Source organism: Anser cygnoides, chromosome 7 (assembly GCF_040182565.1).
Source record: "Anser cygnoides isolate HZ-2024a breed goose chromosome 7, Taihu_goose_T2T_genome, whole genome shotgun sequence".
NCBI lineage: Eukaryota > Metazoa > Chordata > Aves > Anseriformes > Anatidae > Anser > Anser cygnoides.
In genome coordinates, this window is record NC_089879.1 from 31,054,940 (window position 1) to 31,082,851 (window position 27,912).

A 27,912-nucleotide genomic window follows, 5' to 3' on the forward strand; every position below is an offset into this window, starting at 1 on the left:
AAAGGTATGCGTTTTCTCAACTTTATGATTTTTGTAGTATTAGCAACAAAAGCAAGGACCCCAACTAGTAATATATATTTCCTAAATATTTGTCATTCTTTTTTTTGTTGAACTTTGACACGTCTGTCTCCTGTTTTTGAAAATATACATAGCTCATTGTCTGGGAAGAAACCAGATACTGTGATTCTTGCTGCATTTGACGCCCCTTTGCGTATGGGTGATTTCCTTACTTTGGTGGTGGTTGTTTAGCCTTCTTGTTTTGTACACCAGAATGATGATGCTGTTTTTTGTGGCTGCTTGGGTGGAGGCTTTCTTCTAGCTTCAGCGAAGTTGAAACTGATGTGGAAAAGGCAGACATGAGCACTGGAAGAGATGTAGAAAAGGTAAGCGTGAACAGCTGCTATAATGTTGTTCTTAAGCCTTCTGAAAAATAGAAAGAAAAGTCAGAAATGAATTCAGATTGTTTTTGAATGTCAGAACACTCAGTTTAAGCAATATTCTCTTACAAAACAATTTTCTAAAATGTATTGATTTAAAAATATGTTCACTGTGCTTCTGAGACACCAACTTAATATGTTTGTGTCTTTTATCTTATGATGTATTTTATTTCTTAAACTGGATATCTTTGAGAAATATTCATTCAGTGTTGTGTTTACAGTGAGGTTGATCTATTCCGGGAGCTATTTGTCAGTTTCTTTTCAAAAGAAAAGCTGGGAATATGGAAGAGTAAGGACATCCAGAAGGGAATGAGTCTCCCAGAAATGTTCTCTCTTGGTTTTACTGTTGACTGTTGTTGAATGCTTTATGCACTCTGAGTGGCTCAGGTCACAATCCAGAACTGGTCAGCCAGTAATACTGCAGGTATAAAACAGTCGGGCATAGAGACAGGGCCAAAACAGAGAACAGGAAAAAAAAAATCTTTGAAAGCTGCCACATTTGGTGCCTCTAGAAGGACCTAGGGAGAAAGGCAGCCGAAAAAGAAAGATAGCTGTAACCTAATTAAGGAACCCTGGTCTGGGGTTCCTACTTAGCTAGTGTCAGGGGTTTTCCTGGGCAAACCTTGGTATTCTTCATGAAGTGTCAAGCTGAATGCTTTGTGTCTGTGCAAAGCTTCCACCTGAGTGTATCTGTTCCATCAGTTTCTGAAGCAGCGGAGCCTGTGAGCATACAAAGAACTGCTACAGCTTGTGCAGAGCATGCTGTGCAAGACAGACTTTTCCATACTTGGCTCTTCTTTTACTGGGTATTTAACTCCCTGACAAGCAGGGACACAATGCATTTACTTCCTCTTCAGGGTCTTCTTACAGGTCTTCTCTCAGCAGTGTTGTAGTATGCCTGCTGATATGACAGTATACGTAGGTCTGCATGTCACCACTTACGCAGAACTCGGTGTTTCTTTTTCTACCTTATATTTTCCTTTTACTCAGAGTATGCTGTGACCATTGGTTTTCCCTAATAATAATATTTATGCAGGCTGTAGCGCCACCTCCTGTCCAATGTTGGGCTTTGATGTGCATCGATGCAGTGACACAAAGTTCTTGTAAAGGTGGCTCTTTTTTTGGTATGGAACAGAATGCAGATGATGTGAACTCTTATGCCTTTTAGGTGACCTTTCCTGTTTCACAATAAAAATTTCAGAGATACTAAGCCTGCTTTTACTGTAACATGTTCACATGGTATATTTTTTGCTAGTGTAAATTGCATTGAAAAAGTTAACAGCTGTTGCTGTTCTAAGAAAAAACAGTACAAAATGTTCCTTTAAAGACCTCTGTTAATAAGCACCAAATTCACAGATGTTGTGTGCAAGGCCTATAGAGATTTTTTTGCAGAGATGATGACTTGTGAAGCTCTGGGTCACATGGCTTTAAAGCTTTTTGGGGGTAATGTCTGGCTTACAGTTTTGTATACCACCTACCCTTGGTGGTAATAATCTAAACTCCGTAGCTTTGACAAGGCCTTGCAAGATTACTTGTGTACACATGCAAAATGAACTGTTCACACAGCTGCAGTGATGAAGAACAAATGTTGCTCAAAGGCAAAACTAGTTTTTATTAATTTTTAATAGGTATTTTTTCCTAACTTTCAGTCCCTCTGGAATAGAGAATAGATTTAGACCAAACACAATGTAAACAAAGTATAAGAAGTATAAGCAAATGGGGAGGGATTGCTGAGCATATATCTCTGTAGGCAGAAATGCATCATGAAATTCGGATGAAGTGCAGGAAAGCACAAAATCATATATATATATATATTTATAAAAATCATAAATATATATTATATGTATATGATTTTGTGCTTTTCTGCATAATGGCATAGGTATATATAATGGCATAAGAATTATGCCATATATAACGTAGCCCTAATTGGTACAGCCTTATGGGACTATAAATTTATGTCAAAATTGGATCTTTGTTTGGGGAGCAAATACAATCTGTTTATTTTAACTTGCGATTGTTTCTGCAGGTACATACACCTAAAATATTTCTGTGTATAGCAGTGACAGATTTACAGATGCCATCCCACATATTTGTTAAACAAACAAACAAAAGAAAAACAGTAATTAAGCAATGGTGCCAAAAAATCTGAGTGAGACTAATGAGATTTTGAGGATCAGGGATGTCCCAAGAATATCCTGACTGTAGGTGAAAACGAATGAATTTTTCACCTAATTAAGTCCTTATTTTATCCGTGTAAGTGATCCCCTTTTTGCAAAGCCGCTGGGGGCTGCAGGCAGATCGCACTTCTTTGGCTCCCTCTGCTGGATTGCAGTTTGCAAACTACTGCACAAGTCAGAGCTCAGAAGTGACTGACCCAGCTTCTGTCTCTGTCAGAGTGAATGATTCAGTACGATCACAGAATCCACTAGGAAGCCATCATAATACATAAGGGAACTTTGTATAAAAAGGCACCATGCCTATTCTTGTACTGCTTTTGCAACAAGCAGTGAGATCAGATCCTTTTACAGATTGTACAGTACCCTGCAAGTAAATCAGTGTCTTGTGTGCATCAGAAATAAATTATGATGTCTCCTAAATACACATAACACAATCGGATTTGGCCCTAAATGCACTTAATTCCAAATGATATCAATGGACTTTGGCCTGTGCATAAATCCTCGATGCAAAGGATTATTTCATTAGAAAAGAAATCAGGAACAGTGTTGGTATCAAGAAGTGCCGCATGGGCAGTATCATAGCAGCTATGTGAACTATTCAATCGAAAGACTTTTTTTAAATATTCATTTTAATTCAAATATTTAAAAAAAATCTAAGTTAGTGCTTAGCCAGATGAACAAGCCAACAAAGGTAAGTGCTCACAAGAAGGGCTGAAATAAGCAGATGTGGGCAGGCTAGCAATTACTGGAATTGTCTGCTGCAGCCAGAGTACTGCACACTGTCTGTTCCCATTGCTTACTTAAGGTATATGTTCTAAAAAATTCAAGAAATATAGGAAGGGTAAAAGTCAGTCTTTCAATCTAGCAAGAATCAGTGTTGTTCCCACAGGCACTGTTGCCTCACTTTACTGAGAAAGGTGATGTCTGAATGGTAAAATGCATTTTTTTTCCTTTTTTCCCCCCTAGGAGCCAAGTAAACCGTTTCTATTCCTGTCCCAGCCTGAGGTTCAAGTGGTACATTGTGCATTGGAAATGCTAACCTGAAGCATTCCTGCCTACTGTTATCCAACTTACATACAACCAAAACTACATAGTAAGTTGCTTTTTAGGACTTGAGTTGATACCTTTTTTGCCATACCAACCTACTTTTTCCTTAGAGAATGAATGAGATCTCTGTGACAATCTGTTTGTATTTGGCAACCAGGGGCTGAAGGATGTGAGAGAGTTAAACATTTTCTTAGGATTTCTGAGACCTATGAGTCAGTATGTCCATGAGCAAAGGTTACGTAAACTAATAGATTAGAACAAGATTTAGTTGCATAAACACTGTTACTGCATTTCAATCTGTCACAGAGTCAACCCTGCAGATTATCGCAGGCAGAGCAAACCTGAGGTTTACAGTCCATCTTGCTGGACTCCCTCTGGCACTGGTCGCACATGAAATAGCATTATTTCCTTCCTGTGGGGCTGCTCTGAAATCTATGTACTTTACAGGTCTTACTTGTGCATGCCATATTTAATATACAGTACTGTTGCTCCCTGTGTCTAATTTGGAATGTCACCCTGGTATATTGCTTGCGTAACAATTTTGTCTTTTATTTAACCAAGGACCGTGCCTCTTATGAGGGTGGACCAATAAAGGCAGCCACAGAGACTACATCTAAAGCCCCTTCAAGTTCCCCCAACTTCCCTGCAGTATGTCCTCCATCTCTCTTCCTTCTGTCATACTCTCCCCCACCATATCGTGGATGCAAGAGTTGTCAGGAAGACCAGTATAGAAAGGCATGGGGCAGAGGCAGGGGTGGGTAAACCGTCCAAGCATGTTATCCAGGGAAAGGGAGGCTGGATTAGCAGTGTTGAATGGGCTAGAGTCAGTCCGCAGGCCATCTGACAACCGCGTTATGATGACTGTAGGCTGAATTGGTTGAGAATATTCCAGGTCATGAGAAAACAAAGCCTTTCTTGGAGCTGCAGAGCTGTTTCTTCAAAGTGGATCAGGGTCAGAAATTATTTTCCCAAGCTGCTTTCTTCTTGTACAGTGTTTTCCTTGGTGCTTTCCCCAGCTTCTTGCTGATACTATTTCCTCATTTTACACCTGGTTACTGAGGCATCCAAGTTCAAATCTTTATTTAGATGTTTGACTACGTCTAAGACAGTTAGTAAAACTAACTGTCTCTACAGCAGCCTTTATTCACAGCACTCGGCTCTGGGTATGAGCTAAAACCCAGGGAGTTTTGTCCTGTGTTTTTTTTGTTGTTGCTTGGTTGTTCGTTTTTTTTTCTGTGGGAGTCTGGGAGCGTAACAGAACAGATGGCAGACTAGCAGCAAGATAGTGAAGCTAAACATGTGATTAAAATTCTCAAAAAGAACAAAGCCCTTATTCTATGAAAGGCAGCTTAAAGCTACCCTGAAACTGGCTTGAAGGGGTTTTGCTTGTTTTTTTCTTGTGTGTATACAATTATTTATTGCTTGTTCCTACTGGATATTGAGCAATTGTAGAGAACAGGGGAGACATTCTGGTGGTTGTGCATTGGAGGAAATGAGATCTGGGCAAAGGAGAAGTGAGAGCAGAGTGCCCATGTGACTGTCCCTTGTTTTAAGATGAGATTTGAGGTTTCATGTCATGAAATCATTTGTTTACAGCAAAACATGCTTAAAGGAGGGATCAGTATTCTTCGTAATCAGCTGTTGTTCTATTCATTTAATAAAACAAACAAAAAAGTAGTGCTATGTAGAGATTTGCTAAGTCTTTGAAATATGAGATTGCTTACATCAGCGGGGTGCCTTGCAAACTGCCAAGGTAAAAGAACTGGGCTGCTTTGTTGAGAAAGCTGCTCTCAAACCCAACATAAAAGAGAAAGGAGATGACACGGCTCAAAAACAACAGTTTTCACAGTACTAAAAAGCCTGACAGCTTTCAAAAAGATTAATCCCCCAAAGAAGAGTACCACATCTATGCTGCTCCTTGAACAAAGTCACGTCAGGAGCATTAGAGCATTATTCCCAAGAAAGATGAATGTAGATGACCTGCCAGATTTCATAATGACTTTATGAAACCAGCAGATGAGATAAACCCACACAAATCATCTTCCTTTTTACAGAAAAATAAAGTTAGAGAATAGAGGCTTATTCAGGGACCATACTGGCTACAGTTGGGCTGTCTTTGTGAAGAGCTCATCTTCTTAAAGAAAGCCTGCACATGAAAAGATGGCCTGTAGTTCCAGGTGTTTTTAATAAGTTAAACATTTATATATAAAAGGCATTGCTTTCTTGTGTTCAGATGGATTGTTTTGGTAAATTATCTTTGAATTACAGCTGTTGCATATGTGTAATTTTACTTTAATTTGAAGTTTGTGATATTGCTTGTCTGACAGTAAAATTCTGTTTTAAAAAAAATTGTGCTGCCTATGTCAAATTGTAGGTGATGGTCAGTTCTGTGCTTTCAAACAGTCCCACTTATATTTTACTTGCCTAGAGTGTATGTGAAAACAGACACTGTTCTAGCTCCGGTACTGGACTGGCTGGTACTCATTTGGGTTGGCATCAGCACTCTCTTGGATAAACAGTGTCAAAAACTGAAAATCTGGCACTGCATACAGGATGCCAATTTCAGGAAGAGGTTAGCGGTATCTAGAATGGAGAGCTTCTAACAGTTTTGTGCATAGTGAAAGTTAAGTTTAGCTATGGTACATTAGTTACGATTTTGAAGGCTCACTCAGACTACTTAAGTGCTGTTACTCTTCAGAAACCCTCAAAAATACTTTACAATGGCAATGACTGAGACCTGATCCAAATTGACTGTGGCAGATGACATTTGGCAATTGAGCAGTGTTGCCCACAAGACAGCATACTGTTCCTGGAGGGCTACATTATTGTCATAAGCTAGTACACATTCCAGAAATGCATTAAGCTAAAATTGGCCTGGTTGCAGGTGCAGCTTCACTGGCTTAAGTGGCTTTGAATCATCAGACAGCAAATATCAGCCTTCCAGGGGTTGCGTACAGACTCTGCAGACAGAGATAGGAACAAACTGCAAGCAGTATTTTTGTGAGTCAGCTCAGAAGGGCACTTCTTCCTTTCTTCCCAGGAGAAATCCACAAACATTGTCTGGATTTATTCTAATGTATCTAAAGATACAGTAGGCTAGTGACTTCTCAATATCCTTTAACTGTGAGCTTGGTTAAAGAAAGAATAAATTGTGCAAACATGGATTTGAGACATCTTTGTGTCTTTTCTGATGAAATGAAAAATTTAAAAAGCTATATACATATCACAATGTTATGGGTGACAGTAGTATGTAACCCCTTAAGGTACAAGTTGGTCACCACTATCTTTCAGTAAGCATGTTTTGATGCGTTCAATGAAAATAGTCAGCCTTGCTGGACATACCAAATCCAGGATGAGAACGTATATGAAACTTCATCCTGTAGAGGGTTTAAAAAAAAATGTGATGCTATCATCATTTCATTATGTACGTGTTCTTGGAATATTGGACAATTTGCAAGAAATTTGGAAAATGCATTTGACTGGAAGGGTTGTGTGCTGAATCATTTCACAGTTGGCATCCATGGAACAGTGCTGGAATATCTACAAGTGCCAGGGTATTTCTCATCAACTCAGCCAAAGGTTTCTGTTGGAATAAGAAAGGAAGTAAAATGCTGTCAAGTTGTACTCTCCCCACAGCACTCACAAAGTCCTATACTACTGCGGTGAGATTTGTCCAGGCATGATCTCAGGCTACCAGGGACACCAGTAAGAGTGCTCAGGAACAGAAGGGTTCAAGGAACTTCTGTTTTTCCAGCCATGTAGGATGCATATGGTCAGCACAAGCTGCTGACTTGAACTGCCTACTCTGCTTCACTGCTGTAATAAACATGGCAAGTAAAATAAAGTGGCCGGAAAGCTGCTGCTGACCTAGGCATGGCTGTTAACCCCTGAAATGCTTTCTGACCTGCAATCTAAAGGAGTAGTTGCACATTGTGTGTGTGTGGAGAGGTCTTTTAGGCTCAAAGCCTGGCTTCACATAGAAAGTGACTTTTTGTAGCCTGTTTTGAAGACTCAGGAAGCACTCTTGTGTTCACAAAAGCATTATGAGGTGGGTCTTGGCCCCCCTCTCCCAGCTGAGCGAGGTGTGATGGGAGGGTACTAGGTAAAGACCCAGGAACAAACTGAAAATGTGCTGTAGGTGCTATATAGGAAAGGTATTAAATTATTTCTGATCAAAAAAAAAAAAAAAAGAATTTGAAAGTTTTTTTTCTGACATTTTGGCATCCTTTTCCTTGCCCCATCAGAGATCCAACTGGCCTGCCTCATGTGAAGCTCGAAATGGAAGAAAATAGGCAAGAAAGAAATGAGGCTCACAAGGTGGAGACAAGGAGAGGTGTGCTTGGGAAAGGACTGAGTACAGCAGCTGATAAAGGTGAGTGGAAAAGGAGAAACTACAAAAACAGGCCGCTGCAGATGGCCGTGAAGCTCAACAGCAGCATACTGGGGACCCTGTCAGTGTCAGGCCAAGTGTAAGGGCACGGTGCTGCCTTCACAGCTGGGGGCAGCAAGGGCCAGGTTGGCTGCAGCCTCCTACAGGCGCAGAGCACGGCGGTGCAGGTGGCCAGGTGTAAGTGGGTACCCATGGACTCGTGGGCATGGGAGGGAGGCCAGACTGGGAGGCAGTTACCATGGCATGGAACTCGTGGGAGGGCAAGGTGCACACACACAACTGAGGCCAGAGTTGCAAGCACTGTGGCGTGCATGCTGATACGTATTTTTTTAAAAAGTCATGTTGGTTCAACTCAGATTTGTTTTAGTAAGAGGAAACAGGTTCTGGAAAAAGACTTGCAACAGAAAATTTGTTCTGAATTGTGTTCTGTCCACAACAAGCAAGACAACTACCTGTCTGTAGCATGCTGCATTTTCCGTCTTCCCTATTCAGCTCAGTCAGTCTGTCTTTTGAATCTACTAGGGTAGACTTGTTCCCAGTCCATATCCATACAACTGATGCATTCTGGGTTTGGCTTTTTTGTGTGTGTGGTTGTGGTTGACTTATTTTTTTTTAATGCTCTGGATTACTGGAAGCAGCAGGTGTATCCTACTTGTATTTTCACATTTCCATGAGGGTTGAAATTGAACACATCCAGGATAGCTTGGTCCAGGTGCTGGCTCCTTTGTATAGCTTTTATCATTTTCCTTTTCTCCCTATCATTTGTATTCCTCCCCCTCTGCTCCTCCTCTTCCTGCCCCTCTTTGCCTCCCCTCCCTGTGCTTCCCTGGCGGCATTGCCGGCTCTGCACAGGCCCAGTTTCTCTAATCAGATGAAGCTGCAGGATTATCTCTCTCCCTCCCTCCCTCCTAGGCTCCATTTTATTTCCTCTCCAGCCAAGGGGGGAGGCAGGAAGGGGCGTCACCTCTAGGCAGAGGAAACCCCATCTCCCAGTCTCCTGTCTTTGATGCTCTGTAACAATCCCCCCTCCTTCTCCTTAAATGCTTACCTTAGTGTCAACAGCATCAGGCAGATCAAGGAGCCCAGTTTCTAAAGGAAGTCTGAACTCTTTTGGCTTTTCTTTTCCTTACATTTCTGAGCATCAATTTTAAATCCCCTCCAAGTAACTTGAACAGGGAAGCTGGATGCGCAATCTCTGAGTAGCGGGAAGGTAAGGACCACAGGAGTCAGGCACTGCCTGGTCTCTCGCCTCCTGTAAGGACACCGAATCCTCTCCGTTTTGCCAGTAAGTCTTTGAGAGTAACAAAGCAGATGAGGGGAAGGGAGAGGAGCTGCAGAGAGACAGACCCAGGCTTCTGTAAGTGCTGTGTTGGCAGCAGGGGGTTGATAGCTGGACTGAAAAGCCAAGGAAATCGTATTTTTTTCTTCTACTAAAAAATGGGACCTATGGTTCTGAGCTTTAATCAAATTTAACGTAGTTGTGCGGAAGGCGTTTTTCTGTGCTCATGTCTTTAACTTAGGTGTGTATGTGTATGCCTTTTAGCAAGTGTTTGTAGAATATACTTGTCACTGTATTTCTAGATTTTGTACAGTTTTAATTGTTACCTGTTTGTACTAATCTGGTTTCTTTTCTTTTCCATGAAGCGTAACACGTCTTTTTTAAAATTTCTAAGATGTTAATATCTGATACCGAAAGAAAAACTGAGAAATATTTCAGTGTCTTCTGAATATCAGCTTTGTTTTTACGCTTTACTAAATAGATGATCAATCACCATTTAGGATGACTAATAAAATATTCTCTCAAATTTTCCATTTTTTAAAGTTGAAGGTTTGATTTGGTTTGGCTTTTAATTGTCATTAGAGTCAACATTTTAAATAGGAAACCATAGCAGAAGACTGTTTCATGTGTATGTTGTGGATTACAACCTGTGATTAAATGTAAGAGTTTGTGCTGATGCACTTCTGGATTTTGGGGAAGAGGTTTAAAAAGGAGAGGGAGAACAAGCAGTTACTTTTGCTTAGAGAACTCTAAGCATGACAGGTGACAGAAGATAACCATCGGATAAATGTGTAATATTTATGCTTTTTTATGAGCTTGTGCCTAAATAAGATGGACCATGTAAAGATCAAAATTTCCAGTGACTCTTATTTCAAAGTAATCAGCCAGTACAAAAATATCAGCGATTTCCTCAACAAGATGTTGATTAAAACCTGCCCATAGTTTTTTGCATGTTTAAGGTTAAGCATGTGTCTGAATGTTTTCAGGACCAAGATTGCAGTAAGGTCTGAGCTCAAAGGCCTCTGCATGGGGTCTCTGTGTAAAAGAATTAGGTTTGGGGAAGGTTTCCTTTATGATGGTGGTTTTGTTGAGGGCTTCATGTTTCCTATGTCATGGCTCAGTCACTCTATAAAAACAGTTCTCTGATTATAAGGTGTTGATTTTGTCACCCATGCATTTTTATCTTAGCTGTACTTGTACTCTATCTAGAAAGTTGGAGTTGGAGTTTAGTTATTGACACTTACCTAGGACTACATAAGCAACAAGAGCAGTAAATTCTGTACAGCTTAGTGATGTTTGGGCTGGTTTACATTACCAAATCTGATAACTCCCCTTTAGTTAACCACTCCAAATCCATGTTTTTCCTTCCATGATAAACTATGTGTTCTCAAAATCAACTTGGAAAAAATGTATGAGGGAGAATGCAACAAACAAAAATTCTTTATGATCACTATACTTCTAAAGTTTAGTGTTCATTCTGTTTAGAGCAATGGCAAAATGATGTAAATCAGAGGTAGCTCTAAAACTCTCCAGATGAGCAGAAAGTATTTGCTGTATCAGTGAGATAATGCTATACCTGTCGGTAGGCTAGTTAGTTCTGTGCAGAACAACAGCAGAATCCTCTCCCCTCTTCAGCAACTCTTCTGGAGATTACAGGCTGATTTTTACATTCCTTTCCCCTATACTTAATGTTTTTAAAATGAAGATGGAGTGTGTTTGATGGGTCCCTTGCGTTTGTGTTTGCAAGCTGTTTCACACCTTGTAGGAGGATGCAGTCTAGGAAAGAAGCTTTCAAAGGCTCCAGAACCAGAGAACTGTTAATGGTATTAAATCATTTGCTGTGTCCCATATTTATTTTTCAGTAAATCAGAAAAAAAAATCCTATTTCTGTTATTATACGCCATGCTTTTATTGTTGCAAGTGGCTCTAACTGGACTGGACAATTCTCTTATTTCTTCAAAGAAACAAAAGCTTGCGTCTTTAGCAAATGTATGCAATATTTTGCTTGTTTGTAGTCCCAAACCAGTCTGGCCCAAGAGCAACAATGGAGCATGAATCATAGGCTGCCAATGTTGTTACAGTTTAGTCTCCTTGTCAGCGTTGCACTCCGTTTTTCCATTTCTCGTGACCATGAACAACACCATGAGTTTTATGAGCACTCGCCTTTTGGTGAATCCTTGCACTTTCATTGTATAGTAATAAGAAAAATACGGGGGAAGAGAACGGGAATAAAAAATTGGCCTTTGCAAAAGAGGATTTATGTTCTAAGTTACTCTGCCCATGGGCATATAGAAAGTAGTGTTTATGGTAACACCTGACACTTCTTTTATTTCCCCAACAGGAATTTATGTTGATATCCTTTCCTAAGATAACATCACTGATGCTTACTTGAACGTACATGAAGAGTAGTCAGGTACATTTCCCAGGGAACGATGATGGTTTTTTTTCTGTAAAAGCAAAAAGAGCAGGGGGAATGAAAAAAGGAGTACAGAGGTTAGGAATGTCTGCAGGAGGCATGCAATGAGAATACAATGAGGGATACTGAGAGATTTTCAATGAGGCATTCTTTGGTTAAGATCTTTGCAAGATTTCTTATGGATGCATTAAAACTATTGAATTAATCTGAAGCTACATAGCTGATAGTTCATACATATGTGAAGAACTGTGCTGTAGCAATATCCTTCATTTCTTTAGTAGGTTGTGGGAAAGGTGGTCTCTTTCCTTTACTAAAGCTGTTAAAGATCTTCAGAATGAAGTCCCACTCAGGGCAATTACCTTCAGCAACAGGAACCTCCAAAAAAACACTTGGGGACTGCTTAGGAGTATGTACTCGATTAGAACATGGGAATAGGTACAGGCTAGCTAAATGAAATCCACATAGCCAGGTCTTTGCCAGCATGGTGTTCAGTGTGAGCACTGAGCACATGAGTTATTTCCAAGTGTCATTCTGCACCTACAAAGCATCATAAGAAAGATCACCTTTGAAGTTGTCTGCATCTTTAAGCCGTGTGTCTTCACAAGTTATCACTTAACTCTTACGTACCATGGATTTGATATGAAACAGAGAAAGGAGTGGGAGTCTTTCTCTATCTGCAGAATATTTGCTAATTAAGCTTCAGCAAGGGCACACCTCAGTGTGCAAATGAAGGTTAATGGGATTGAGCAGATAGATGTAAGACCTACATTTGGCTTGCAGAAGCTTTACTCCAGTCAACAGTGCATAAGACTGATGGAACTCAGTTCATCTAAGCTGAATTGGACAACTCAGCTTCCTTTTTGACTCATAAACCTGAAGTGGAAATTGGAGAGACAATGCCCAAAACCATCCTAACTCTTCTAAACTGGGTTGTTTCTAGGCTTTTAAAAATATTTTATTGCTTCTTGCCAAGAATCTGCTAGGACGTTCAGAGTTTGTGACTGAGTGGAGTGAATGTACAGGGTGGATAAGTGTCTTAAAATGTTGTTACAGGTGGGATCTTCCTCTACCCTGGTAATCACCAGAACCTGCATTGTCTTGCAGTTCCTGGGTCGCTCTCTTTATACCTCAATATTCTGTGTTCCTGACATTGCTAAATGTTAATAAAGAAGTGGAGACTTCCACTGCTCATTTCATGGTTGAGATTAGGCAAGAAGAGGGGACACTTGCTTTTTTAAACAGAGAAGGATGTAAATATACGTTCTTGAGGAAGTTCTTCATATACTCAGATTTAGAAAATATTTTCAAGCTTTAGTCTGCTGCTTTTCTGTCTCTCTTTTTTCCCTGTAGTCTTTGGTGTCAAACAAGCTTTGGATAGCATTTTGTGAGCATGAACCCCTCCTCTACCCAAGGTCTAATGCTTTTTTTTCCTGTCTCAGTCCTGAGAGAGTAGAGAGATGTTCCCTGTTTAGACGTGTGCCCACATAAGTCTGATTAGACCACAGAGTAATTGGGACAGTTACTTTTTTTTCTGAGACAACACAGAATGGCATAATAACTATTATTTGTGATGAAATACCGATTTTGAAAAGGAAACTTATTCTTTACAGTTTCTGCTCTACTCTATGCTTGTATGGTTCCAAAGCTAGCTTATGCTACAGTAGGAAAAAAGGAACTTTTAGCAGTGTTAAAAGTATAAATGAATAGACTTCATTTTAGTCCTTTTCTTACGTGAACATATGTGTATTACCACTTATCTGTCTGGAAAGAGATTGTCAAGTCTTGTTCAGCTTAGGTATATGGAAAAGACAACTTGCAGTGTGAACCAAAGCCTTAAATTTGTCACAGAATCTTCTGTAGCTCCTGCCAGAGATTTACGTGAGAATAATCATCACACAGTAAATGAAAGCATGCAAGTGAATGAAGCTCTGCAGGACAACATGATCTCCAGTTGTCAGATCTGCTTATAAAGGTATAATGAATCTACTTACAGTAAATCATTGCTGCATAATATAGCTGATATTAGCATGCATATCATATATATGATATATAACATATACATAATTCTGTTTGAGAAATTATGTAGGTTTTAGTGAAATAAAACTGCTGTTAATAGTGGTTTTATGTATTTGGAATCCTTAAGATTATTCGTCCTGGCCTGACGCTGGGAGGAGGGGGGTGCTTTTAAGCAAATGCTTCAGAGGCACACATAGTAGCTGAACTGGACCAGTTAGATGAGTTTTCTGCAAGTGCAACAAGAATTTCATGTAAAGAGATGCTCTGTTTATTTGTTTCAAACCAAATATTATGAAAGAACCCACAGTATATCTTCTCAATGTCTTATATTTAGTATCTTTCATCCTGGGATTTCAGAGTGCTCTGCAATCATGAATTAAGCCTTAAATTCTTACATCAGGGGCTTCTGTATCTAATCCCTGAGTCACGGATGAATAAACTGAGTCACAAAGTGAATGACTTGCTCAAGGTCATACAATTATGTCAGTAAACACAGAAGCAGAAGGCAATTGTTTCCTCTTTCTAATCATATAAATTCTTATTTTTATAATCCAGAAGTCAGTTGTCTTCTGTTCCTTATCGCTGCTCAGAGCAACTTCTGGATGTAGTTGGATTGCCTTCTTGAATCTTTGTTTTCCAGTGTATTATGTACAGCTTATAAACGTCGTAATATAAGTAAAGAATGAGTGTTTTTGATAGCCCTTGGTATATCACAGGGAAAAATGAAGGAACAAAAAGTGAGGGTAAACTAATTTACTAGGTTTACTAATTTGCTAGATAACTGGATAGATAAGGTGGTTTTTTTTTTAGGCAGAAGGAGACAATTACTACATGTATAAGAAGAATGAACCATCTTTGGTTGGTTTGGTGGGGCACCTTTCAATTTGTAAATATTTTCTTTAACAGGTGTTTGGAGAGCTTCAGAGTACTGATACTTTTGCTTATATCAGCATTACCCCTGTTTGGTGCCGCTGTAGGAATTGCCATCCTTCTATCAAGGATGATAAGCAGACACAGAAGCTGCTGTGCTTGTGGCTGTATCTACCTAGTGTTTTTGATGCAGACTTAAGCGTGCTTTGTCTGCCACCCTAACAAGCTATAAAACTGTGGGTGCTAGCAGGATAACACTGAGCCCAAGTGAATAAGCTCTTTTAGGAGGCTGGGCATATTAGATAAAGGCTCAGCTGTGTGCTTCGGCCACCACCATCCAGGCAGCACAAAGCACACACATGTAACTGTCCATCAGCTCACACAGATTGTGACAGAGCTTTAGGTGTCAGATGCACGTTAATTTGTCAGGGTGGAGTATCTTAGTATCTTCGTGCTCTTCTTAATCAGAAGTAACTAACCACAGTGCTGAATCCTGAAGTTAAAGCTAGGATAGCCATATGGCAGGGAGGCTAAGCCAAGTTGAGTTCATCTCTTTCTCTAACTGTTCCTATTAGGCTTTCGAGCAAACAGCAGAGATGATTTGAGTATTTTCTACTATGACACGTGAATTTACAAGGAGATAGTTTAATCACTTAGCCAGTTTGGGTGATTTTTTCTTCACTGTGATGTGCGAACTGCTGGCCTCTTGTAAGCAGGTTGCATTAATATACAGCTGTACTCCCTTGCTGTGAGATTGGAAGTAGGCTGTAGCTGGACTTCTAGTTTTCCGTATGATTTTTATGTTCGTGATGCTTCACAAGCAACCGTGATCCATGCAGTTTGCAGGGTTGGCCCTCTGGTGGGTAGAAGCTTTCTGAACAAGCTATAGCCATGTGTTTTTACACAGTTGCAGATCAGTAGGTTTGCTGTGGAGGCACGCTGTTCGCAACTGAAGAGTGGACCCAAAAAGGGAGCTCTGAGGAGGAGAATGAGTCATTTGATACCAGCCTGACCTGTCCCCTCCAAATTCATGCATGTGATGAAATAGGTTTTGATCCTCTGCAATGAAGAGGAAAAAGTTTGCTCACATCTGTCTCTTTGAAATATTACCAAATGTAGATAGGTAATTGCAAATTCTGTTCATTAAAGATTAATTCCTAAAGAAATTATGAAATGTTTTTCTCATATGACTACAGCAATAGCAGTGGATATCAGTAGCTAGCAATTCTTACTAGCATAGATTTGGCAGTTGAATTAACAGTTTCATTTTGCATAATTCTGTTCTGCTTAAACCAACAAGGCAATTTTATCAATGTACCACTTCTGTAGGCACTGTGTTCACTGTAAGTATGATTCTAGGTCACTGTTGCCTGATCTCATGATACTTGATGTTTTTTTTTAAAGCCCCAGCTGCTGAAACCATCTGAATCCATGAGCATATCAGCATACTCCGTTTGTAATTTAACAAGTTCTAACTCTTTTGACTGAAAAGGTGAGCTTTAAAAAATTGAACTGGCACTATATTAACAGTAAGCATCAAGCACAACTATACAGTATCTCATGGTGTTTTAGCTCTGTCAGGTTGCACAGTGAAATAGGTCTGTGTGTACAAGGAGATACAGTGGCAGTAATGTTTTGTATGTAAGTTTATTCCAAAAAATACCAAAATCCTAACCAGATCTTTAATGTTGTTTTTGGGACAGATGATTAAACAAAGAAAGGTGGTGAAGAGGATGCATGCTTGCGCAATGCGTTGTGTGGTGGTGTCGGGGCTGCATCCCAACATGTGCCTCCCTTGTGATACTCCTCTCTGGTTTCCCAATAAGTTGTTTACAGCCCAATGTGAATTCTTCTCTTTGGGAATTCCACTGAAATTATCATAAAAATAGCCTCCTTTTGGTTCATACTTCTCAGCCTTATCTCCTATGGCAATCTCATTTTAGAATTTAGACTTCCCAGCTCTTCTCTCCTGGCTCAGACTTTGCCAGGACCATTTCAGCCTTTTATTTTTCTTGGGCTTGGTTCTGAATGTTGATTTACTGCCTCTGACTAAGTGCTTAAATTTTTTCAAGTGTGCAGTGATGTAAACAACTTCATAGCCTGCTGTTATCTAGGGTTCAGCCTCAGGCTACTGAATTTCTCATTCCTGATCCCATCTAACAACTGAGTTTTACCCACTTCAGAGGATAAGTACATTAATAAGAACTAAAACTGGTTCCCAAAATAACATGCAGCTCGCTTTTATGACTGCTTGTGGCAGAACTCCCCAGAAGGGCTACAGGCTGTGCCTGATGTTTTTAAAAGGGATTGCTCATCTTCTTACATGACCTTATTGTAGGTAATTGGGGACACACTGGTCTTGTTATGTTGCTTGGAGGTGTATGTATGAACAAATGTTTGAACCTACTCATTTCTGACATGGTAGCTATTTTATTTATTATCCTCTGGTGAGGTCACTGGTGACAAGGCTACCCATGGAAACTTCAGTGTTTGGGGAAGAGGTCTCTGCTTGGGTCCTACATAAGGAAATAGCTAAGGTTCAGCAATACCAGTAAAATGGTACTCGTTCTTCTTGTTGCCACATACAGAGTCAACACAGAGGTGTCTGTCCAGACTGCTTAGCTTCAGCTGGTGTGAAGGCAAAGTCTGGGCTGAGAATTTTAAGCTGAGTCTGACAAGCAAAGTGATAATTAACAGAAATGAAAGAGAAGCTGTGAATAGTCAGTTTATATGAATGTAAAATATATGCGATTTATGCTTTTGCTGTGATGAGTACTGAGTGTCGTAACTCTTCTGCTCTTGTGTTTTCTAGTCTGTCAAATGTACTCTGCCTCCTGCAAGGGAGCTCTGGTGATCACCACTGTCACCAGTGCTCCTTGTGGTGCAGGGGAAGCAGCAACATACTGTCAGAACTGAAGAATAATCCCATTCACATACACAGTATGCACTTGTCTGTTGTGTGCATATGATGGTATTTGTAGATACCCAGATCAGTCTGTTTTGTAGAACTGTCTGATACTTTATTACAAGATGACACAAAATATTAAGAAGAAGGCATTAGCAGATTTAACTGAACAAAACATAGTCAACATACAATGCCATTCCAAAATGGAAAGCCTAAAGGAAGATGATGGATTACAGGTTAAGTAATTGGGGTCTCAACCTGATTCTGTATTAATCTAGGTGCATTGATTTAGTTGTATTTACAGAATTTAGAGAAAATCCTCTAAGTTCCTTGATGAGGAAAATCTTTTCCCCTCTTTTAACTCCTCTATTTCTTCCTTTCCCTTATAGCTCACCAAAATAAAATAATTAAAAGGACAAAAACTAATCCCAAACACTTGAATCTTTAAGCTTTTTAACATGGCTAATCCTGTTTTGCCAATGCCTTTCGAGTGGTTTGACTCTCCCCCACCCAACAGTTGATGCTATAGATTACTGTTAATGGACTATTTCTTCAAGGGGGGTAAAGGAAGGAAGACCCTTAGGTTTCATAAAGTATTAGCAAGTAGCATGTCAATCTTCGTGTAAATGCAGAACAGGTAGATCTTTCTTATCTTGTGCAAGTTACCACTAATTTGCAGTGTGGGCAAGCAGGACCAAACTTTTAGATATGACCATACTAAAATTTATAATTTTGTTGGTATGAGTCTCTTTAAAATGAGTATAGCTCTACAGGAAATGAATGTTTCGTTAGAAAACATTTTTTACATGATTTGCCTATGGTAAACGTCTATCTCAGAAGTTCAGTTGTAGACACTAACAATGAGGATGCATTGCTTAAAATACCAGGCCTGAAGAGAACGCAGTGTGAACATGCTGCATTGCTTCTGGTACACAGGGTAACTTGACTATTTAATCAGAAATTGAGTTTTCTGTGTGTGCTGCATTGTGTCTCAGGCAATGTTTATGGCTAACTGACAGCTGTCACTTAGGTTGGAATGAAAGTTGCATTATTTTAAAGGCTGGTCTTGCCTTTTCAAATTTATAACCATGGTGTCTGTAATAAGATTAAACAGAGTTAAGAACCTAGATATAGCAGCCTTCTATTCGAGTAAATCTTGTAAGTTAATTAAAATCACACTATTCCTCTGGTATAAAACATGCATGTGTTTGTGTTCTAGTATGGTGCTATTGCAGAAATTCTGTGTTTCTCTTACGAAGCTGATTATTGTACAAGTTAGCAAGTGCTGGTGCACAGTGGGGCCCTAGAATGATACAAAGGAAGTAGTGAATTTCTTGCAAAGACCTAGCAACCCCTTAATGTTGTGTGTTTTCTTAGAAAGTGCTGCTGCTTACCACAGAAGGGTCTTGTCTAGTACCTGCAATTAACAATTGTCATCCTAAACTTTTGGTACGGATCAAATCACCCAGCTCTTCCAAATTCCACATGTACTTATTAATGCTCTTATCTGTGTAGCTGACCCTGATTTTATCGTTTATTTTGTAGTCAGATGCTGGTTTTAAAAACATAACATTAGATGAAGGAAGAACTTTCTTCTGATGGTTCTGAAAAATAGTTTTTTTCTTCCTGATTGTCAGACCAGGAAGCCCAATGCAGGGAAGAAAGCAATCACTAGCAAATACATGATGCGGGAGTTAAATATGATCATACTGAAATATCATGTGGTATTGCATATTACATGAAAGCTTGCTCTATATATTGACATGATCGCAATTAACTACTCCTCTTTATATCCAATTGTGTTTGTTGCCAAAAATGTACTTAAAAGTATGTGCATGCAATATAAATGCTGAATAATTTGAAAATGATAGTTAATTTATCAGTGAATATTTTGATTGATAACATACATGGTATTTAATATTCTGAGACTGAATTTGCTAGTGCAGTAAATAGGTCGCAACTTTAATCATAAGTCATAGCAAAATACACATTTGTTGCTTTAAAGTAGTTCAGTGGAATTAATGAAAGCAGACTAGATCCCCTCATAAGCTATCTGAAGCTAAGCCAAAAATAGTGGATGTTAATTCCATTTCTATCCTAATCCTTTCTCTGCTTGTCTAACAATTTTCTATATATTCATAGCAGGGTGTTTGTCTCAAAGTTCATGCTTTCTTGTTTGTGTACTCAGGTGCAGATTTCCTTTGAATTTCCAAATCAAAATCTCTCTGATCATCTCAGAATATACCATAGGTATTTTTGAATATGATTACTGTCTTAGAAATGATGCATTTCCTTAAAACAAACAACACAACAACAAAGTTAAGCAAAGCAGTCTTCACCCAATGTGTGTGAAGTTTCAGGTCAGTAAGTACCCAAATCATCTGTGTTTGTGTTCATGTTTCACATGGGTAATCTATTTTCTGGTTATCTGGAAATACACAAAAGACACAAAATATGGCGGCACTGCATGATTATAAAATTATAGCAGAGAGGTTCCATATTTTGATTTTTGTTTTGCTTGTTTTTAAACAAACATCACACCATTCTCAGCACCTGTCTCCAGCCCCTCCCTCGTTTAAAACAAACAAACAAACAAAAAAACACAACTAACTGTTGGTGTACCCACTCAGACACATCTGCTCCTTCCACTTCTCAGAAGCCATCAGCTGGATGCTGTCTGCCTGTACTCATGTGGGAAGGACAGCATCTCCAGTGTGTGTGCATGCAGTGTTGTGCCACCTCTTCTAGGGAGGTTTACATACACGTGAGTTTTTGCAGGCTCTGGGGAATCAGCTCCAGCATTGTTCACGTGAAATGAAGATGTTTGGCAAGGCAGGTGTGGAATTGCATGTCATTTCCGAAGTCTTCGGAAGGCACCACTTGTGCGGGTTTGCTCTGGTTGCAGTGGTAAGTCTGTTTCTGCAGAGGGGATGGTCTTTCTCTGTTTCCTTCCTGTGCTGACATTAGTGATCAGTGTGGCTGGATTGATGATCTGATGTAGTGAGTGCTGAGCCAGTTAAAAAAAAAATAAAATAAAAATAAAATCTGGGTCAAGAAGCTGATGCAGTTTGTGACACAGCTGCGTGTGCGCTCATGCTAATGTGAAATGTAGGGGGAACACTTGGCTGCAGCAGAGGTGAGCAAAGGCCAGGTCTACCAGACATTTGTTCTGTATCGCCTCCTCCAGTTCCATGTGGGCATGTCTGGCTCAGAGCCCTGCCTGTGCCAGGTGGGCAAAATGTGCTGGTTGAGTAAGGGCTCGTAGGTCTTTTCAGAGTGGGAAAGGAACAGGCAGTAGAGGGGGGATACCGATGGGTGGCCTATAAGTAGGGAAGTGTTCAGGCTGTGTGTGAAAACATCGCTTTGGATTTCAACGTGATAGAAAAGTGCATTATTGTAAAGGAAGCTGATTCATCTTGTTTCAGTGGGGCTTTTTCTTTTTCACTCTTTTTTTCCCCACCCATAGCTGTGTCCTAAAGTATCTGGTGAGGTGCTATGTAAGTGTGTGCTCATTGGATTTTAAGGCCTGAAAGTCATGGGGTAATGGTTACATTCGTGCTAGCATGGAGGAACATTTGTATATCTGAGCAAAGATAATATTCAAATGCTGTCGATACTTGTTGGTTATAGTTTATATATGTTTTTGTACATGTGTAAGATATGTAGCACTGGCCCATGTTTAGTTATAATTTCAGCTGCAGTGGGAGTCCATATGGGTGGGACAAAAATACAACTCTCGGGTGTTGTCTGAAGGTTTCATTGCAAACATCACGCAGGATATTGTTTTCAGTGATGTTGATATACTTGGACTGTTTCATTCAGGTGAATGTTTCTGCTTCTCATTCAGATGATGAATCAAACTGAAATTTGCATCACCTCTAGTTACACAGGTTTCTGCAGAAATGCTACATAAAGCACTGATCTTGTTATCTGCGTACACGTACACATTTGAATCTTGCCAACTTTCCGAGAGAGCTCTTTAAAGCTTCCATAGCCTTACAGCATTTACAGCAGGTTATGTTTGAAGCTTTCTTTCACTTGAGACTCAATATGTGTTACAGGATATCCACTGGTAAATGTCGTTTCATCCCAGTGTGTGTGAGAGCCTTTGCAGGTGTTATCTTGTAAAGAGATTAAATATAAGGTCTTCACCTTGCAGACAGCTGTGCTCTGGTGTTTAATCCTATTGACTCCTTTGAACTCTATGTGGCAGACTATACCCATAGGTATAAGTGGCTGCAGGATAGATAACATTCTGGAGGAGGGGATGAGGGAAGTATTTTAAAACTGTCCCTTTCCCAGCTCGTGCTTCTTTTCTAAGTGTAGAGGGAAATTCTGTGGAGGCTTCTGAAGAACTCGTAGAAATATACCAATAGCCAGCCTGGCAAGAAGTGATTGTTTTTGACTGCAGCTGCACTCAGCGACACCTCTAACCCAGGAATCTGACACTTCATACCTATAAGAAAATATGCTTTTGTTGGTGGTGTTTGTGGTGGTGTTGTTTTTAATGTTGTCATCCTTGGATGCCACCGGTTGGTGGAGTCCCACAGGCCAGAGAGGCTGCATGGCAAATAGAGCAGGCTTGCTGTGGTTGCAGTCCGTAATGAGTTTAACTTCTAACTGAACAAATATGAATGAAGGAGGGGAAATTGCCTTTTTTTGGCATGCAGTTTTGTCCAAATTTGAGCAAACCCTAATGCTAAAGGATATTGTTGCCAATTGCAAGTCCCTACTACGAAGTGCATGTCAAGACCCTTCTCAGAGAAGTGATTCCAACCACTGTTATTTGAAATGTTGCCTTGCTCACAGTAATTTCATTATGAAAAATAGCCAACCCAGGTGGATTTCAAGTGATGGGAAATTTGCAAGATGAACTGCTAGCTTGCTAAAGTTAACAATGAAAATGCAATCACAAGTGTAAGCGCTGATGGCTGTTTGGATCAGCAGAAGAGCACTTGGTTTGTAGATGGAGCAAAAGGTGTGCTCTTTATCAGTTATGTTGGCAGATGACTCTTTGATCCTGTAAATATCATATTAAAAGGATCATGCTAAAAGCTTCTCACTGAGAGGTTTGAATGTGCTCCCTTGTTGGTCTCTTGGTGTTATGAGTGAACTTTCCTGCTATGTTTACAGAATGCTTTTGTCTTCCATGTGTACATAGCTGTCTTGTTCCACACAGTTGTTTCCTCAGTGATATGGTTCACAAGAAATTGTGAACATTTTCTGTAGGAGTTCTGCTAGGGAGGCAGAATGTATAGAGCAGCACATCTGGTGGAAAGCTTCCTAAAATGGTAACTTGTGGCTCCCACTATACTTTTGCACAGCAAATGACCCAGTAGTACTTGACCTGGAAGCTTTATCTGAAGCAAAGAATAAATGCTCGAGATTTTTCTGCTCAACAGAATGAGTTTTATATGTATGTGTCTGTGTATAGATAGATATAGGTATACTTTCAGTATTTGTGTAGTAAGTTACTTTAATATGCAAGACATCTATCTGATGCTGAAGGAATGTGAGTTGACTACTCACAGTGGAAAACCTGATTCAATTGAAAAAAAAAAAAAAAAGACTACTAAATCTGGTTAGGTTCAGAAACTTTGACAACTTCTCCTAAATGTGGGTGTGCTAACATACACGCTAACAATTTGGAAGGGCAACAAAAGGATAGTATGCTAACCAGTAGAAGCAAGTGTTTTCCAACAACAGCAGTGGCTGCGTGCGCTGCAAATAGGACAGAACTGATTTTCCTTCCAGCTCAGTGGTTCCTAGGGGAGTTTCACCTCTGGCCTTTCACTGGATCCCTCTTTGCTGCCACCTCCTATCGTGCCTGTGGTAAGCTAGAAGGCATGCTGACCATGCTGTGGGCCAGTTGCGTATCTTCGCCCTATGCTCCCCAGCTTTACTGGTTCTGGGAACACTGGCACTGACTCCATACCGATATGGCAGGGCTCGTCTCCTTTTGGTGATCAAAACGGTTTTGCCCACATCTACTGTACATTTGTATGGGAACTATTTGGTAAAACAGTTGACTAATATAGCGGTGGTCTTGCAAAATGCAATTGAAAGAAGCTTGCTAGGAAGGGTAAGGAAAAAGGGAGAACTTGTTCATTTGTTTAGATTCTCAGGATCTTTTTTGCTTGAAAACTCCAGAGGTGATTGAATAACTTTTGAAGTGATAACATCAAGAGACTAAAAACTGAATATTTTGCTTTGTTTTGACAGTACAGTTAACATTGCTGGCTGATGACCATCATGGCAAAAAGCTATCTTGTTTAAAAACATACCTGCCTTTGCTTAACTTGCACGATATCTCTATACGTCCCCAAAACTGGCTCCAGTAAATTCAAAGGAGATGGTACTTGGCACAGTTTAAATGACTATTGGTAAAAGGTAGAAACCAAGGAGAACGTTTTTGTATTTCCTTCTTAAACTGTTTCTTTTTCTCCTCCTCTGTTTCTTCCAGATTCCTCTTTTTTGCCATGTCAGCTGACAGCCACCAGCTCCACACTCATTCCCACAAGGACACACTGAGTCCTACTTGTCATGGTCTCTTGAATGTCAACAGTCACCCCCTGTCAAAGAGCTCCTCGAGTCTGATCTGTGCTGGGCAGTCAAGTTTAGAGGAAAGGCAAAGCAACAAACTGGAGCTTAGGAAAAGCCATAGTAGCACTGTCTGCCAAACCCTGGGAAACGAGAGTGATGCCAGGAGTGTGCCAAGTCCGAGATGGTCCTTCTCACAGGCTGGGTTGATGGTACCAGATGGATCAGTAGTCCAAACCATGAGCAATCTGTCACCTGATAACAATTCACAGAGCAGAACTAAGACTGCAAACCATTTTGTTATCGTTGAACAGTCCCCAGCATCTTGGGCAGTGGGTGACACTAAGATGTATGTGAAGAGCAGCACTGTTGAGAATATTTCTTCAGCCTGCGTTGTACACCAGCATAGCACATGCCAAATGGAAGAACCAGGAGCTGCTCTTCAGAGAAGCCACTCCGACCTAACTTGCAGTTGCAAACAGCAGAATTGCATTGCTCACATAGAAACCAGTGCTACTCGCTCCAGCCTAAGTTCTTCTAGCAGCAGGCATGGTCCATCAGTGGCGAGGATGTCTTTCCAGTCAGAGAGAGATGTGTCAGAAACAAATGAAAATACATCTCCCTATCAAAACCTTGGGACTCATCTTCCAGCAATACCTACAGACCAAAAAGTACCCACAAATAGCTTTGACAGCGGCGGTATTCCACGTAACACAACTGTTTACACAGATCCTGGAACATTTCACAGCGCTGTTCTTGGACCCCACATGCCTGGCAATGGTTTCTCAAACAGAACCATGTTCAGTCAAGCCACTGGGATTATTCATGGTGGTCTGACTTACGGTAATATTCCAAACTCTGCATACTCACCTATGGTGATGCCAGTTCATAACAACTCTGCAGTGCCCTGTAATATAAGGCAGGACTCCTGTCTGAAAGTAGATGCTACCGTCCCTGCCTATTGCCATTCTTTGCCCATACCATCTATACAACTTGTTCCGCGGTTGGTATGCTCGGTTAGCGAGTCAGGAAAAGAGCAGGCAGCACCTGGCTATTTTCATTCCTTTTCTACTTCAGACATTCTGACGTACCCTAAGCTTGTGTCTTCAGTAAGTGAATCAGGCCTGGATGCCAAGAGAGTCCTAAAGCGCTGTAGCATTCCTGGAGAACAACTGCAGCATGCTCAGCACTGCACTCAGCAGGAGAGAGCTCCTCCAGAAGCACAGGCCGCCTGTGTGGCCTTTAGCAACCAGCAAGGCACAGACATGGTAATGAAGACCAAGGATATGTGGACTATGACCTCTGTAAATGACTTAACCAAAGGACTGAAAGCAGCTCTTGAGCGTAGAGATGCCGAGGTACAAACTCTTCCCACCATGGAATGCAAATCTGTGGCAACAAGCCCAGCAGCTGCAGCAGAAGGCCACCCACACGTGTTCCCAGAGGTGAACCTGGAGCAGCAAGACTTGGAGGCCCCCAAATCTCCAGTACGTGAAGTGAGATGGGATGATGAAGGAATGACGTGGGAAGTGTATGGGGCATCTGTGGATCCAGAGGTCCTTGGTCTAGCCATTCAAAAACATCTTGAGATTCAAATAGAACAATTCCAGACAGAGCCCCTTCAGCTGGCTGGGAAAAGAAAGGAGGATTCTTTCAATAAGGAGACATCTTCTGATAAAATGGGGAAGAAAAGACCATTCAGAACAATGATGCATTCCCTGAGATACCCAAGTTGTTGCACTCGTTCCAGTACTGCAGTGGAGTGAGCATACCTGTAGGACAGCCGTGCTTTTTTTTAAAATTGTAAACAATGCTGGCTCTTAAGTGTTACCACAAGTACATGTGGAGAATCCACTTTGGTGTAAGTGGGAAAAGTTCCGTGGCTGTCAGATACACAGCAAAGCAAGGAAAAACTTACGGTTGGGCAGTACAACAGAGGACATAGGGTTGTCTCCCTGTCATGTCATCTGACTGCTTTGACTGTATTTAATGTAGCCCTTATTCTTCTATGTTGGTTTTACATAATATTGTAAGGAATAAGACCTTTTCTAAATGATGCATCTTTTTAAAATGTTGATTTTTTTTCTGTATTTTAATAATTTAGGATTAGGAAACTGTTAGAAAATGATACTTTAATCAAAATTCTTAGCTTTCCATCCTGCTCGTTAAATTTTGGTAGCTACTCTGCTGTTAATTTATGCTGATGCTGACTATAAACCCACTTGAGCTGTAGACAAAATGAAGAAGTAGTGAATGCTGTATTATAAGTAACTGTAACTTTTGCTACACGGTTCTGTGATGTGACTTTGTTATTACTAGCCTGAACTCATCCCTTTGCAAACTGATGTGTAGTTGGAGGATGCTCCTGCAACTTTCAAAACAGGTTGTAGTTATGATGAACTACACCCTCAATACACAGAACTGATGTTTACCAACTGATGCAAATGTAAAGTATTACCAAAGATGACTCGTGTAATGTGAATTATTTATTGAATGCTTATCTCTTGAAGACATGAAACAAAAGCTGTTCATAATAGTCTGTCACACTATCATACCCTACAACTCAAAAGCAGTTTTGTTTTCCTTATATTAAAAGTAATTTCCAGAGAGTTCTTATGTGTGTCTATCCTGAATAGTGGTTACTTTGTTGTGGCATAAGCCACACAGAGGACGGTTTGCATGTAATGTTCACCTGTCCTGTGTTCCATGTCTGATCTGATGTCAAATGTCTGCTGAACATGAGATTTTTGTTTTCACCAAAGTACAGCTCAAAATAAGATTTGTTCTGAGTGCCGTAGTCATACAGGCAGGTTAAAGATCTCTCTTCTCTCCAAAACAATTTTGTAACGCAAACAAAAAATTCCCATTGAGAAACCTTTTATTATACTGTAATACAGATGTGGTGCAGAGCCTGTTTGAAGTGAAAGAATTGTCAAGAAACCTGCTGGTAACAAAAATAGTGTTTGTATCTATGGATTTCCTATGATTTTGGAAAGGTTTAAAATACAAGACATATTAGTGCACATTTGGAAAAAACCCTACTCATCTGAATGTTAACTACATGGGTGTAAAATAAGTTGGTTTATTTGTATGGTGGATGCCTGTTCAAAAAAAAAAAAGATTCACTGCATTTTGGGTTCATTTTTTTAAATTTAAATACAACCAGGTTGTACATTACATATTCTTCATGTTAGATCTCTGTTCAAGTGTTAACTCTTGCACATGTGAGAACTACCTCTGATTTTGAATGCTTTCTAACTTAGGAAAATCAAAATCCATTTAATTCTACTTATATATAAAGTAGAAGGAAGACATTCTAGATTTATAGTTGAGTGGATCAATGCTAAATCCAGATGCTTGTCAAGCAAGGGTGAAATCAGAGTGTATTCTTTTCTTGAGCCCATTTGAAAAACAGTTAAATTGGGGCTGCATTTGGTACAAATCCTCAGTTTCCAGAACTGGCAACTTTAACACTTTTGCTATGGTGCTCTTTCTTTCCTTTGAAACATAGGAACAGCCACCTGCAAATGCAATGTTCCAAATACAGTAAGTCATCCCTGCACGGTAACTGATGTCTCTAGAAGGACTGAACTGCAAATGCTGCGTGATGGCTGTGGGACTGATAATGGGCTGAGATGCTTAGGTCAGTGGTTCAGCACAAATAGCGAAGGGAATTGATAATATCAGTATGCTGATGAAATAGCTCTGAAGAAGTTATAATAATTAATTTCACTCAATTATTGTCTTATAAAGGAGATGTGTCACCATATTTACTGTTACTGTTCCCAGAGGAGAGGCCAAAACCTGTCGGACATTTGCTGCTGGCTGAGTTCAT

General features: G+C 40.1%; 1 protein-coding gene across 4 annotated transcripts; it reads left to right on the forward strand.

The window, feature by feature from the left end:
* Positions 1-8,063: 8,063 nt before the first annotated feature.
* On the forward strand, positions 8,064-27,144 carry GPRIN2 (G protein regulated inducer of neurite outgrowth 2). Of its 4 annotated transcripts, none has more exons than XM_013174823.3 (2): positions 8,064-9,336; positions 24,001-27,144. In XM_013174823.3, exon 2 carries the CDS (start codon positions 24,017-24,019, stop codon positions 25,841-25,843), a length of 1,827 nt encoding a protein of 608 aa, XP_013030277.2. In that variant the 5' UTR covers positions 8,064-9,336; positions 24,001-24,016; the 3' UTR covers positions 25,844-27,144. The 4 variants fall into 4 exon arrangements, with proteins under 4 accessions (XP_013030277.2, XP_013030276.2, XP_066856817.1 ...); XM_013174822.3 differs by having other exon boundaries at positions 8,064-9,261; XM_067000716.1 differs by having other exon boundaries at positions 9,282-9,408.
* Positions 27,145-27,912: the final 768 nt, after the last annotated feature.

What these genes read in the sequence shown, in the direction of transcription:
- GPRIN2 (XM_013174823.3), top strand. Translation starts at nt 24,017, where the DNA reads ATGTCAGCTGACAGCCACCAGCTCCACACTCATTCCCACAAGGACACA.